Source organism: Nerophis lumbriciformis, linkage group LG12 (genome assembly GCF_033978685.3).
Source record: "Nerophis lumbriciformis linkage group LG12, RoL_Nlum_v2.1, whole genome shotgun sequence".
In the NCBI taxonomy this organism is placed as follows: domain Eukaryota; kingdom Metazoa; phylum Chordata; class Actinopteri; order Syngnathiformes; family Syngnathidae; genus Nerophis; species Nerophis lumbriciformis.
The window spans coordinates 18,090,660-18,105,986 of NC_084559.2; the positions used below are offsets into that span (position 1 = coordinate 18,090,660).

The following is a 15,327-nucleotide window of genomic DNA, read 5'->3' on the forward strand; positions in this document are numbered from 1 at the left end:
TCTCTTGGCTGTAGGCAAAGGCGGTCACATTCCCTCCCCACCTACTCAGTGGCCTAGGTATAGTAGTATATAGTACAGTATAATTTGTCTATAAAATTGAAAGCTTATTATCATATCCTTTTTCTGTCTTGCCTCTTGGTGAGGGCGGTCGCATTTTTCTCCGCTCCCTCCTTCCCTGCTTGCTTTCTTCGTGTCCTTGTCCTGCATACTTGCCAACCTTGAGACCTCCGATTTCGGGAGGTGGGGGGTGGAGGGTGGGGGGCGTGGTCGGGGGTGGGGTGGGGCGTGGTTAGGAGGGGGGAGTATATTGACAGCTAGAATTCACCAAGTCAAGTATTTCATACATATATATATATATATAAATATATATATATATATATCCTGAAAATATGCAAACAAAACTGTGTTTGGATAATTGATAGTTCAAACTTGCATAAATAAATTTTAAGGAATATAACATAACTTGGCTTCTGAGAGCTTCAAAATGTAATGAATAAAATGCTAAAGTTGTTGATAAACAAGCAATTATTTTAATAATTAAAAATATGGTCATTTTAAATGAATTATTATGATAATATAAAATTAATTATTTCAAATATGTGTATTTTAATTCTATGGCTGGATGTAATAAGGAGTCAGAAAAAATACAAAAAAAATACAATTAATTTTGATGTTTTTAGCAAAATATAGTGAAAATGTATTTAGTTTTTAAAAAAAAAAATTAATAAATATATTTATTTTTAGGTAAGATAAACATAATAATACAATTTGTCTCTAGTCTGGATGATTTAGTTCTTGTCACCCTGTTGTCCTCCTGTCGTGAAAAAAGGCTGTCTTCACCCAGGTCCGCATGGAGCTGGAGGGGGCGTGGCCTCCAGCTCCGCTGAAAATCGGGAGATTTTCGGGAGAATATTTGTCCCGGGAGGTTTTCGGGAGAGGCGCTGAATTTCGGGAGTCTCCCGGAAAATTCGGGAGGGTTGGCAAGTGTGTTGTCCTGTCTGAACTTTTTTGAAGCCTCTTTCTTTGCGCTGTCCTCAAATCTAAACATCAAACATGGATATGGTCAGCTGGACTCTCGACGCAATTGACAAAGTCTTTTCGACAAGGAAAAGAGGTTCTGGGGAGCTTGGTTGCCCTGATGGAACCATTGCTGCAGGGTAGGTGAGAGACTTCTGGGATAAATGGAGAATCATGTGCCTCTCAGTCCTTTTCATCGAGGACGTGGAAGACATCTACCTATTTGGAACCGTGATCGCGGGGCACCTGCTGATTGGGCTGGGCATTGCTCTGGTGTATCGTCAAATTCGGAAGACGATGACAGCCACTCAAGGAGCCCAACGGCTGTTCATCGCAATGGAAGGATTGGGTCGGGCTGTGGGAACACAGAATGTGGCGATTTCTGATTTTGAATCGCAAAATTGATCTCATCATGGAGAAGCTTGCTGAGAAGGAATAATTAAATTGAATTTGAGAGTACCAGCACGGACACAGAGCAGGAATGTCATTGTTTTGACTGCTCGAAGAAAACAACATCTTAATCTACGATTTGACTCCCTCGAATGGCTTTGACGATATCAGGAACAGGCTGTTCTGAAAAACTCCCCCCAGGAATCCTCAACGATAGACGCTTTTGACCTTCCTATTTTTCAATAACACCTGGTGTCGAACTTTAAGATCGGCCCCAGTCCACAAAAACATTTCAACATCTCACCCAAGTTAATTGGGCATACATGCACGCACCCGCCCCTCCCCCAATCAACGCCTTCACCACTGCTTAATTCCTCTTCGGGGTTGTGGACGGCTGAGTAGCACTTTATAGCGGCAGCCGGCCTCCAGAGCCCCAAATCCCCCCCTCTGTTGCGAGTTGTTGTGATTACATGTATCATGTTTATGTGTGCTATGCTATGCAAGGTTTTTTCCTAGGACTCAGTCTGGACCCCTCCCGAAGGTCCAGCCTTAGACTGCTATTTTTTTTACTCTTCCCCCTTTCCCAATGTCACCTTTTTCTCACCTTTTTTAAGGAGCGCTGTAAGTGGCTGATCCGTTGGCGGTCCTGTCTTGTCCCCTTGTAACGTACGTCTGCTCTTAGTGGGACTGTGCCGAAAATTTAGTTTCAGTTCTTATGGGTCTTGTACATGTTAAAGAATGGACAATAATAAAGCATCTTGAATCTTGATTAAAGGAAACACATGGTCTTTCCTCTTTTCCCACCGTGGTTACAGTGAAGCCAAGTGCTACATGCGCTTCGTCATATTCTGGTATGGCAAAAAAGCATGTTCCCCCCCTGGCATAGGACCGCGTCCCCCCCAGGGGGGCCCGCCCCACTATTTGAGAAGGACTACACTACAATGACATGTACATGCGTCATAGCCAATTATGCCAATTTAAAGGCCTACTGAAACCCACTACTACCGACCACGCAGTCTGATAGTTTATATATCAATGATAAAATCTTAACATTGCAACACATGCCAATACGGCGGGTTAGCTTACTAAAGTGCAATTTTAAATTTTGCGTGAAATATCCTGCTGAAAACGTCTCGGTATGATGACGTCAGTGCGTGACGTCACGGATTGTGGAGGACATTTTGGGACAGCATGATAGCCAGTTATTAAGTCGTCTGTTTTCATCGCAAAATTCCACAGTATTCTGGACATCTGTGTTGGTGAATCTTTTGCAATTTGTTCAATGAACAATGGAGACAGCAAAAAAGAAAGCTGTAGGTGGGAAGCGGTGTATTGCGGCAGGTGTTGTGCTGGATAACGCACCCCCGCCGTAGAATGCACCCCTTGACTGGTGTGCCGGATAACACAGCCGGTGTTTCATTGTTTACATTCCCGGAAGATGACAGTCAAGCTTTACCATTGACCTGTGGAGAACTGGGACAACAGAGACTCTTACCAGGAGGACTTTGAGTTGGATACGCAGACACGGTACCGTGAGTAAGCATGCAGCTGCGACTTCCAAACATTTGATCGCTTGCCCATACGTGCGTGCCGCTATGTACATGTCACGTACGTAACTTTGGGGACTTTGGGGAAATATATGTGCTGTATGAACTTTGGGGAGGTGAACGGTACTTTGGGCTGTGGGATTGAGTGTGTTGTGCAGGTGTTTGAGTTGTATTGGCGGGTTATATGGACGGGAGAGGGGAGGTGTTTGTTATGCGGTATTAATTTGTGGCATATTAAATATAAGCCTGGTTGTGTTGTGGCTAGAAGAGTATAGATATGTCTTGTGTTTATTTACTGTTTTAGTCATTCCCAGCTGAATATCAGGTCCCACCCGCCTCTCACAGCATCTTCCCTATCTGAATCGCTCCCACTGCCCTCTAGTCCTTCACTCTCACTTTCCTCATCCACGAATCTTTCATCCTCGCTCAAATTAATGGGGAAATCGTCGCTTTCTCGGTCCGAATCGCTGGTGGCCATGATTGTAAACAATGTGCAGATGTAAGGAGCTCCACAACCAGTGACGTCACGCGCATATCGTCTGCTACTTCCGGTACAGGCAAGGCTTTTTTATCAGCGACCAAAAGTTGCGAACTTTATCGTCGATGTTCTCTACTAAATCCTTTCAGCAAAAATATGGCATTATCGCGAAATGATCAAGTATGACACATAGAATGGACCTGCTATCCCCGTTTAAATAAGAAAATCGCATTTCAGTAGGCCTTTAAAAATGAACCCCTTATCCCCACCCCCACACACACAACCCACTATCACAAATATATTGTAGTATGTAAAACTGTGGTATGTACAGTAAATTTAAAAATGGTATTTCACATCGTTACATTGCATTTTTCTATCTGCATCACATGGCCTACATAAAAGGCTGTGTATCAAAGATGGGCTGATAAATATAGCATGTGCTGGTCTTCCACAGCTGACACGACCTGGACTGATGGGGATGACACATCCCTCCCTCCTACACGCCACCCAATTCCTTGTCTATGTCCTCCATGGCTGGTTACGCAAGCGGCAGGATTGAAAGCGCTACTGGACGCCCACACACATCATCCCACAGGAGCGGAGCACACATCGCAGCCTCCCCGCTCTCTTGCTGCTCAGCTCTAAGCAGGATATTACACATTACAATACAGAAATACTCAGAGGGTTTTTCTGCTGCCCGATTTACACTGTCAGAGTAGCGAGGGGTGTCTAGGTCTCCTGTCACAGGTGGTGGAGATATCACATCATGCAACTTAGTGGAAAGCCAGTTTCTGACTGCCGGTGAGTGGGAAGTGGGAAAGGAAAGCAGACTGAACTAAAAAACAATAGTGGCTGATATGTTTTGGGAAATTTGCAGAGAATACAACAATCAATGGTGCTGACTCGTCCTAGTTCAAACCAAGCTTGGGTTTGTTGTATTGATACATCAGAATATGTGTCAGGCTCATTCAAAGTGCCTACAAATAAATCCCAAGATGAGCAGGCACAAAAAAAAACAGCAGCAATATATAATATATATTTGTATATATTCTATTCTATTCATAATATTTTTTCTAATAACTTATACTATTTATAACATACTGCATCACAGCATGGTACGGCAGCTGCACCGTTGCAAACAAGGAGAGGCTCCAGAGAGTGGTAAAGGCAGCACGGCGGATCATTGGTTGCCCTTTCCCCTCCCTGACAGACGTTTACACCTACCGCTGCCCCAGCAGAGCTACCAACATTATAAAGGACATCTCCCACCCTGGCTTTGACCTGTTTGACCCGCTGCCCTCAGGAAGGCGCTACAGGGTCATCAGGTCTAAGACAAACAGACTCAAGAACAGTTTTTTCCCTAAAGCCATAACCACGGTGAACTCCCATAGGCACTGATTTTATAGTTTAGCACCTCTCTGTGTGCAATTGTTACTTTCCACCCACAGTCTGAATGCTTCTGTATGTATGTTATAGTATAATATTTAAACAACACATTCAAAACATTCGATCTCAGTCACCCGCTTTTGCCGACATAAAACTTGAGACCCCAAAGGGTAGTTTCTATGAAAAACTGATTTGTTTATGTTGATGTACTGTAGCATTGTTAACTTCATTGACAACTCACTAATCCGTGTGAAACGATAACAGCAACATAACTGCTATCCACTTCCACAGCATTACAACCTGCACAGAGTGACTTCCTGTCCAGTGCAAAGTAAGCTTCAAAATAAAAGCACAACAGAAATACCCTAGATCAGGGATGTCAAACTGGTTTTCATTGAGAGCCACATGGCAGGTATGGCTGCCATCAGAGGGCCGCTTGTAACAGTGAATAATGTAGTAATTTGTCTATGGGTTTCATTATTAATTATATAAATTGTTTTCAGTAGACTGTCGATTTTACAGTAAAACTTTACATTTACTAAATTATACTGTGAACTATAGTATTTTTTTTTTTTTTTTACAACATTTTACGGTAAATATAAAAACAGTACCACTGTTTTATTTTTCATGGGAAAAAGCTGGCAGCTTAGTTGCCAAAATTTTACTGTTAAATTTAGATAGATTTTTACAACATTATAGTGTTATTGGAAAACAGTTCTTTTTTTATTCTGGCATCTTAGCTGCCAGTTTTTCTACCGTAAAAACAAATGTACCGTCTTTCCATTTACAGTAACACACTGTTAAAAACAACAACCGTAGATTTTACAATCAAAAACTGGCAGCTCAGTCAACATAATTTTAATGCAAAAAACTGTAGTATTTTTTTTAAATTTACAGTAATATGCTGTAAAGAACAACATAAAATCTATTGCCATTTTTAATAATTTGATAGGTCGTTTGCTGTAAAAGTAAGTATTTTTATTTAGACAAAAACTTGTTTGGAAAGTATGATAATATACTGTAATATTTGTTGTTATATTGGATACTATTAAAGTTTAAAAGGTATGCAATTTCAAGCAGTACATATATTTTTTCTGTCAAAATGAAAAAAATCTATTACATTTAGTGAGAAAATATGAAGTGCTTTATTGACACATATTATTTACAGGTGTTTGCGGGCCAGATGAAATGATGTCGTGGGTCAGATCTGGCCCCTGGGCCTTGAGTTTGACACCTGTGTCCTAGATTGTACCCCAACAACTGACAAAATGCTCACATGTAATTCCTATTTGTTTTGGACTTCATATGTTTTAGACATCAATTGTTTTAGATATCATATGTCCAAAAAAAATATTGTTTTAATCATAGGTAACATACAATCAAAATTAATTCAGCAGCGCTGTTTGATAAGAGTATACAATATCATAAGAAAACAGAAGAATCAATATAAAAATATGCACAAATGGAGGAAAACCATGTCAGTAAACTGACATAGATTGAAACATATTTTTATTATCATCCATTTTCCTCATGTATGTGGCCAGAGTCACAAGTAAATGTGCAAACAATGACAAGTTTCACTTTCGGTTATATCGATAACCGGTTATGTCGATAACCACTTGTGTCAACATGAGTCAGCCAGTCCGAGGGGCATTGACTTCATCAAATTCCACTATAGGCTGTGTTGAATTCCTCTTTTTTGTTGAATTTATCGGTAGATTACAGTGTGTCACACAGTGCGACGAAGTCACATGATGAAACAGTTTTTTTCCGCAGCAAACTGAAGTGTAAAGATGTGGCTTAGAACCAAAACAATGAGTTGATGAGAAATGATTCACCATGTGGAGGGGGGCGTGGTCAGCGGGCCTGCAGTGTAAGGACCGGCCTCGAAGTCAGCGGCAGGTGAGTAGATTGCCCAGCTGGGGCTTGTTATCTAATCACCTGTCACCCTTATTAGCAGCAGCCGGAACGAGACATGTGGTTGGAGTTGCTGGTGAGCAGAGGCATGAGAGCAAGAGACATTTTGCTGGAAAGCAAAACCACACTGCCTTATGAAAATAAAAGACTTGTTACCTCAGACTAACGAAAGGAATATTTGTGTCATAAAAACCCACAAAGGGCAACCGCTAATATGCCAAACTAATTTATAATGTAAAGTATTATTGGAGAACAACAATGGTTGTACTGCCTTCTACAGGTGTCTCAAACCAACTACCAAGCCAGCGCCTTACCTGTTTTTGGTTGTTTAGGTGCATCTCGCGGTCAGCCACCTCCCGACGCAGCTGGTCCACATCCTGGCTGAGCTGCAGGCGATCCTCTCTCTCGTCGGAGGCTTCATCCAGCTGCTTGGACAGGTAGAAGTTCTGGCGGTTCAGCTCGGCATTCTCCTGGGTCAGTGAGGTCAGCTGCTCCTCCAGGTCAGTGATCACCTGTAATACCAGTCACAACTTTGAAATGGCTTAAGACATGTTCGCTATGCAATGCTCGCGCCAATGCTAAATCCATGATAACAGTTTAAGTCTGATGGTGGGGAAGCAAATCTTGTATGTTTATGTATGAGCTGTCTGTAATGTTTTGACTTGTGCGTTTTTTTTTCCCTCCTAAGGCAGCACACTAACAGCAGTATCTTTATTCTTGAGGCGTGGTGAAGAAGACACGAGTGAATAGATGATGTGATGATCTGTCATTCAAATCACATCCTCAGCAGTGCTGATTACATTCTGCTCAAAACCAGCTGTGAAGACAGAGGAGATATAGAGAATAAAAAAAAACAGAGAAGATGCAAGTAGGGTAACACTTTAGTATGGGGAACATATTCACAATTAATTAGTTGCTTATTAAAGTAACAAAGACTTAATTTAGAGTTATTCGGACACTAGGGGAAGGTTAGGGTGAGGGTTAGGGTTAGGGCAGGGGTCGGCAAACCAAAATGTTGAAAGAGCCATATTGGACCAAAAATTTAAAAAAAAATTCGGTTTGGAGCCGCAAAAAATTCAAAGCCTTATATAAGTCTTATAATGAAGGCAACACATGATATAAGTGTCTATATTAGCTATATTAGCCTACTATCAAAGGCTGACGCAAATCTCACAAATGTGGTATTTTACTTTTTATTCTACACATTTTTCCAACATTGGAAAACATTAGTAAAATGGAGGCTTCTCAGAGGGTGAGATAACTTGCAGTCATGGATTGACCAAATGTGCCTGATTAGCACTCCAGCAAATCAATGAAATCAACAAAGCTCACTTTTGTGCATTCACGCACAGCATAAAACATTTGGTGGACAAAATGAGAGAAAGAAGGCGTGGCATAAAACTTAAAAAAAAAACGTTTCTGTGGCAGCATCGGAAAAAGTTACAAACTACGATGAGTTCAAGGATCGCTGACATTAGTAGGACAAAACGGTGCTTTCCAAATACTCTCATCAGTGAAGCATGTATAATATAAACAGTGGGATTTCTAACAATTAGGAAGGTTTGTGTCATGTTTGTTCTCATACAGAAAGTATATTAAAGGGGAACATTATCACCAGACCTATGTAAGCGTCAATATATACCTTGATGTTGCAGAAAAAAGACCTTTTTTTTTTTAACCGATTTCCGAACACTAAATGGGTGAATTTTGGCGAATTAAACGCCTTTCTAATATTCGCTCTCAGAGCGATGACGTCACAACGTGGCGTCACATCGGGAAGCAATCCGCCATTTTCTCAAACACCGAGTCAAATCAGCTCTGTTATTTTCCGTTTTTTCGACTGTTTTCCGTACCTTGGAGACATCATGCCTCGTCGGTGTGTTGTCGGAGGGTGTAACAACACGAACAGGGACGGATTCAAGTTGCACCAGTGGCCCAAAGATGCGAAAGTGGCAAGAAATTGGACATTTGTTCCGCACACTTTACCGACGAAAGCTATGCTACGACAGAGATGGCAAGAATGTGTGGATATCCTGCGACACTCAAAGCAGATGAATTTCCAACGATAAAGTCAAAGAAATCTGCCGCCAGACCCCCATTGAATCTGCCGGAGTGTGTGAGCAATTCAGGGACAAAGGGCCTCGGTAGCACGGCAAGCAATGGCGGCAGTTTGTTCCCGCAGACGAGCGAGCTAAACCCCCTATCGACCCTAGCTTCCCTGGCCTGCTGACATCAACTCCAAAACTGGACAGATCAGCTTTCAGGAAAAGAGCGCGGATGAGGGTATGTCTACAGAATATATTAATTGATGAAAATTGGTCTGTCTGCACTCTCAAAGTGCATGTTGTTGCCAAATGTATTTCATATGCTGTAAACCTAGTTCATATTTGTTAATTTCCTTTAATGCCAAACAAACACATACCAATCGTTGGTTAGAAGGCGATCGCCGAATTCGTCCTCGCTTTCTCCCGTGTTGCTGGCTGTCGTGTCGTTTTCGTCGGTTTCGCTTGCATACGGTTCAAACCGATATGGCTCAATAGCTTCAGTTTCTTCTTCAATTTCGTTTTTGCTACCTGCCTCCACACTACAACCATCCATTTCAATACATTCGTAATCTGTTGAATCGCTTAAGCCGCTGAAATCCGAGTCTGAATCCGAGCTAATGTCGCTATAGCCATGTTTGTTTGTGTTGGCATCACTATGTGACGTCACAGGAAAATGGACGGGTGGTTAAAATCAGGCACTTTGAAGCTTTTTTTAGGGATATTGCGTGATGGGTAAAATTTTGAAAAAAACTTCGAAAAATATAATAAGCCACTGGGAACTGATTTTTAATGGTTTTAACCATTCTGAAATTGTGATAATGTTCCCCTTTAAAACAAAAAATATATTTTTTTCTTCATGTTTTTCCATTTTCACACATATCTGAAAGAGGTCCAGGGAGCCACTAGGGAGGCGCTAAAGAGCCGTATGCAGCTCTAGAGCCGCGGGTTGCTGACTCCTGGGTTAGGGTTACTAATAAGCAATAATTCTAAGGTTATTGAGGGAAGACTCTTAGTTAATGGCTTACTGGTTGTATAATAAGGCCATGCAGAATAAGGCATTAATAAGTACTTAATAATGACTAATCAAAAGCCAATATGTTACTAATTTTCATGTTAATAAGCAACTAATTAATGGTGAATATGTGTTCCCCATACTAAAGTGTTACCGCAAGTAGTACTTAAAAATGACACTACTCACACACTGAGTAGATAGAAATGTGACGCAAGGTGACAATCACCTAGTGACTGGTGAAGCACTGACTTATTAACTTTGAATTATTGTGCTCTAATCAATGTTAATAAAGGCTGCAAATGAATATAATAATAATAATAATAATAATAATAATAATAATAATAATAATAATAATAATAATAATAATAAAGGTGGCGACTTGTCCAGGGTGTACACCGCCTTCTGCCCGAATGCAGCTGAGATAGGCTCCAGCACCCCCGTGACCTCGAACATGACAAGCGGTAGAAAATGGAAGGATGGATAATAATAAAAAAAGATAATAATTCACTTAGGTAAAAAATGTGTTTTCAAACACTTAATCGGAGAAAATAGGTCGTGAGTTCAAACCCCCGGCCGAGTCATACCAAAGACTATAAAAACGGGACCCTGCTTGGCACTCAGCATCAAGGGTTGGAATTGGGGGTTGAATCACCAAAAATGATTCCCGGGCGCGGCCACCGCTGCTGCCCGCTGCTCCCCTCACCTCCCAGGGGGTGATCAAGGGTGATGGGTCAAATGCAGAGAATAATTTCGCCACACCTAGTGGGTGTGTGACAATCATTGGTACTTTAACTTTAACTTTTAAATTCAGTTCTCATTTAGAGCTGGAGCCCAGAGGCGGGCTACACCTTGGACTGGTCACTATAGGGAGATCAAATATTCGAGGATTGTCAGAAAAGTTCTAGTACTGGTGTCACAAAAGACATATTTTAAATCCGACCCATAAATCGCAAGTTTTTCCTTTTTGAAGTAATCCCTCTGGAATCTAACACACTTTCCCAGCCTTCTCTGCCACGCTTTACGCACTCCTTTAAGGATTCGCCTGGGATCCCCCGCTGCCATCTTGACGTTGTTCACGTCTTCAAAACAGGTCCCCTTGAGACCCAATTGATCTTGGCAACAATTTTTTTTTTTTTTAAATCCCAGGGTGCAAAGTCGGTTGAACAGAGAGGTTGCTCCAGCCTGGCGATGTTCTTCTTGGCCAAGAACTGTCGGATGCTCATGACATGAGCAGGCACGTTGTCATAGTGAAGGAGCCACATGTTGACCTGCCACTACTCTTCTGAATGATGCATCCATTGCAAGTTCTTATCACAGGGCCAGAACAGCACATCCACAAAGACTACACTATTTGTTGCGTTCAGTGCCCGAGAAACAGCCAAGATATATATTTTGACCCCAGCCCTGGAATGTTTCTGAAAATTCAAGTTCCAATTATCTCATTCTTATTTTTTTTCTTTTTGGGGTGGGGGGTAGAAAAACCCACGCACCCAATGGGAAAACATGCAAACTCCACATTGAGAACTGCAAGTGAAGATTTGAAACCCTGTGAGGCCAACCTGTTAGCCAGGACCCCCATGCAGCTATATCTAATAATATCTCGCATTAATAACGAATTATGAATTATTTTTTTAGAAAATGTAGCTGGCCAATTAAAAAAAAGCTTTGCGCTAAATTTGGCCCCAAAGCCACACTTTGCTATATAATATCATTGACAAGCCAATGGGCCGCTGGATGGAAACTAAAGTAACTGCAAAATACTGTGTATATACTGTATTGCATTTGGAAGGAAAAACTGTACAAAACAGTGAATGGTCATTTTGTTTTATGCTAGTTGTAAAATGCATTGTGGACAATTTTTCTCCTCTGTATATTACTGTAGAAAAGACAGTTTCCTTACTTCCTACATGAAATTGTAACACTATAGTACAGTGGTTCTCAACCTTTTTTTAGTGATGTACCCCCTTTTTTAATTCAAGTACCCCCTAATCAGAGCAAAGCATTTTTGGTTGAAAAAAAGAGATAAAAAAGAGATAAAAAAGTAAAATACAGCACTATGTCATCAGTTTCTGATTTATTAAATTGTATAACAGTGCAAAATATTGTTCATTTGTTGTGGTCTTTCTTGAACTATTTGGAAAAAAATATTTAAAAATAACTAAAAACTTGTTGAAAAATAAACAAGTGTTTCAATTATAAATAAAGATTTCTACACATAGACGTAATCATCAACTTAAAGTGCCCTCTTTGGGTATTGTAATAGAGATCCATCTGGATTCATGAACTTAATTCTAAACATTTCTTCACAAAAAAATAAATCTTTAACCTCAATATTTATGGAACATGTCCACAACAAATCTAGCTGTCAACACTGAATATTGCATTGTTGCATTTCTTTTCACACTTCTTTTTGACAGACATTTTAAAAAAATCTCACGTACCCCTTGGCATACCTTCAAGTACCCCCAGGGGTACGCGTACCCCCATTTGAGAACCACTGCTATAGTATACAGTATTTTGTTGATATAAATTATTGTCAAATTGTGCTGAAGTGGTATTTTTGTATCTGTGCAAGCTGGCAATCCAAAAGATTGTCAGTTGTCTTTATCAGTGTTGTGTCCAGACTCCGCCTGCTGACTGCCAAGGCCGAACACCGCCGTGACGCAGACAGAGCAGAGACAAGGCAATATGATCTGCGTCAACTAAATTTAATTCATTCTATAATCATATATTGTGTCTAACTGCAGTTGTCGAAATTACCCCCTTCCCTCAGCGACAGCTTCAGTGATGTAACAGGGCCCTTCCAAATAAATAGGGGAGGCGCGCGGGCTTGACTTTTAGAACACAGTTTGGATCAGTAACTAGAATACAGCCCAAAACACGTGTCTCCTCGAGCTAAATTGAACTCTGTCTTTGCATGATTCTTTGCTTCTTGTCTGATTATTAGATGTCATCAGTGTTTGAACCTGACAATTAACTAAGAGTCTTCCCTCAATAACCTCAGAATTATTGCTTATTAGTAACCCTAACCCTAATATATTCCCCTAGAGTCCAAATAACTCTAAATTAAGTCTTTGTTACTTTGAATATGGTCCCCATACTAAAGTGTTACCATATATATATATATATATATATATATATATATATATATATATATATATATATATATATATATATATATATATATATATATATATATATATACATATGCATATATATACATATCAGTGACGTGCGGGGCCTCACCTGCCATCATGGAAAGAAAAAAAATGTAAAAAGAAAAAAAATTAATTAAATTGTTATATGTATTCAGTGATTATACTATAAAGTTATTTTCCATTGAACTTCACCAGTTTTAGATTATTTGTATTCAAAATCGCTGAATTTTCACATTTGCCGTTCAAATACTGAGAAGAGACGGTGCGGTGATCAGCAGCCAGTTGAGGCACGTCACTCAGTTGTGCCTCAACATGGATTGCGCAATGACTCGGCTAACTGCTGGCCTGCTGTGCAGTGAGACCGTATTGCTATATGAATTATATTATACATTTCCATAGTTTAGTTAGCTGAGGTATATAATGTACAGTGTATTTTGTCAACAACTGTATGTGTGTAACGTATTTCTTGTGCTGAGCAATCATAAAACTGCTGCGAAGACGCACTGTGTGAGGCTCGCAGTAATCCCGCCTCCTGGTGCCGGTTAATGCACCCCCGCCGCAGAATGCACCCCCCGACGGGAGCGCCACACCAACCAAAGCCCACACCCAAACCCTCCACGTGCAAGACTGCATCCACCCAAAAAAAGTCAACAACAATGCTCGCACCGGAGGAGCCGTGAACGACTGCAGGGACACAACATTAGGTACACCTGCAGACTGCAGCACTGATTTCATATTTCATTCATTCACAACTCCTCCAACACGAACACCACTGTTCCCGCACTTATAAGTAAAGGTAAGACCATAATAACGTTTTTTTAATTAAATGTGCTTTTTTGTGTGCTACAGTTTGTATGTGTAAAGGTAAAGTTAAGTTAAAGTACCAATGATTGTCACACACACACACTAGGTGTGGTGAAATTTGTCCTCTGCATTTGACCCATCCCTTGATCACCCCCTGGGAGGTGAGGGGAGCAGTGGGCAGCAGCGGCGCCGCGCCCGGGAATAATTTTTGGTGATTTAACCCCCAATTCCAACCCTTGATGCTGAGTGCCAAGCAGGGAAGAATGCTGGTATGAGCTTTTAAACATAACCCGTTAACTGCTGCCAATCAAATGGTGAATAAGATACTCTTTAGGGTTCATATGTTTGTAAATCTGACTGTGATGAAGTCAGTGCCTCACCAGCCATCAACCTCACCGCACGTCACTGATATATATATCAATCATGGCCAAAAATATTGGCACACCTGCATTTCTATCAGATAATGCACCACTTCTCCTATAAAATTGTTGAAATTACAAATGCTTTGGTATTCACATGTTTCTTTCTTTTGTTTGCATTGGAACAACACAAAACAAACTTGTGCTGGAGCCTATCCCAGCTGCCCTTGGGCGGAAGGCGGGGTACACCACCTCATTACAGGGCCAACATGTACACTGTATTTGGAAACACTGAAAAATAAAGATAAATACTTACTGCACAGCCATCTCTTAAAGCATCATATTTTCTTTGTATCTCGTCTCTGTGTGCCTGACAAGACAAGACAGGCAGGTAAGGTGTTAGCACCTGGATCACATCTTCAGTACTGCCTTATAAGTCATCCACGTCTCACTCTGAGCACAGTGATCTCCTCCTCAGCCTCAGCAGTGGTCTCTTCCAGCTCCGTCTTGGCCTGCTGCAGTTGGCTCTCCAACGAGCGGCGAGAGGCCTGCAGGTTATTGATCTGAGCTTCACGCTCCTGCAGTGACAGCGTCAGCTCGGTCACCGGCCGCTTGATCTCCAGCTTCTGCTCCTCATGCTCCAGTCCAATCTACAAAGACATACAGAAAGTGAGAGGATGGTGATTCATCCTCGATAGCAGTCCAAGGCAATGTGATACAGTACCTTGTAGGATCTTACATTAAATATTGTTCATTTGGTTGTTGATTAACAAAAATGTTTTCCCTCCGTATCATTTATTATATTCATATTTCAAAAAACCTCCCTAATGGTATTAAACACCAAATAGTGGAATTAGTAGAAGATGTGGAAATTATACCTTTACTTTTTAGTCTTTTTTTAGTCCCAGCCAGGTGCTAAGAGCCTATAAAAAAACATCTAATGACCACTTCTTGGGCTGCTACTCCCACATGCCTGCTCAGTGGCCTTGAGGTTAGAGTGTCGGCCCTGAGATCGGTAGGTCGTAAGTAGAGATGTCCGATAATATCGGCAGTCCGATATTATTGGCCGATAAATGCTTTAAAATCGGTTTCAAAAAGTAATATTTATGACTTTTTAAAACGCAGCTATAGGTAGGGGTACACGGACGTAGGGAGAACTACAGAGCAGTTGCGTCTCCCCCCAACCCTCACGATTTTCCCGGGAGACTCCCGAA

At 41.1% G+C, this 15,327-nt stretch overlaps 1 protein-coding gene across 2 annotated transcripts in view; it reads right to left on the reverse strand.

The window, feature by feature from the left end:
- LOC133623072 (citron Rho-interacting kinase-like) overlaps positions 1–15,327 on the reverse strand; it is a 158,664-nt gene that overhangs the window by 62,891 nt on the left and 80,446 nt on the right. For both annotated transcript variants that reach the window (XM_061986021.2, XM_061986019.2), the window contains 3 exons: positions 14,566–14,763; positions 14,430–14,483; positions 7,050–7,247 (listed from right to left, as the gene is read on the reverse strand). In XM_061986021.2, the coding sequence (XP_061842005.1) occupies positions 7,050–7,247; positions 14,430–14,483; positions 14,566–14,763 (450 nt within the window). The remainder of the gene's footprint in view (positions 1–7,049; positions 7,248–14,429; positions 14,484–14,565; positions 14,764–15,327) is intronic.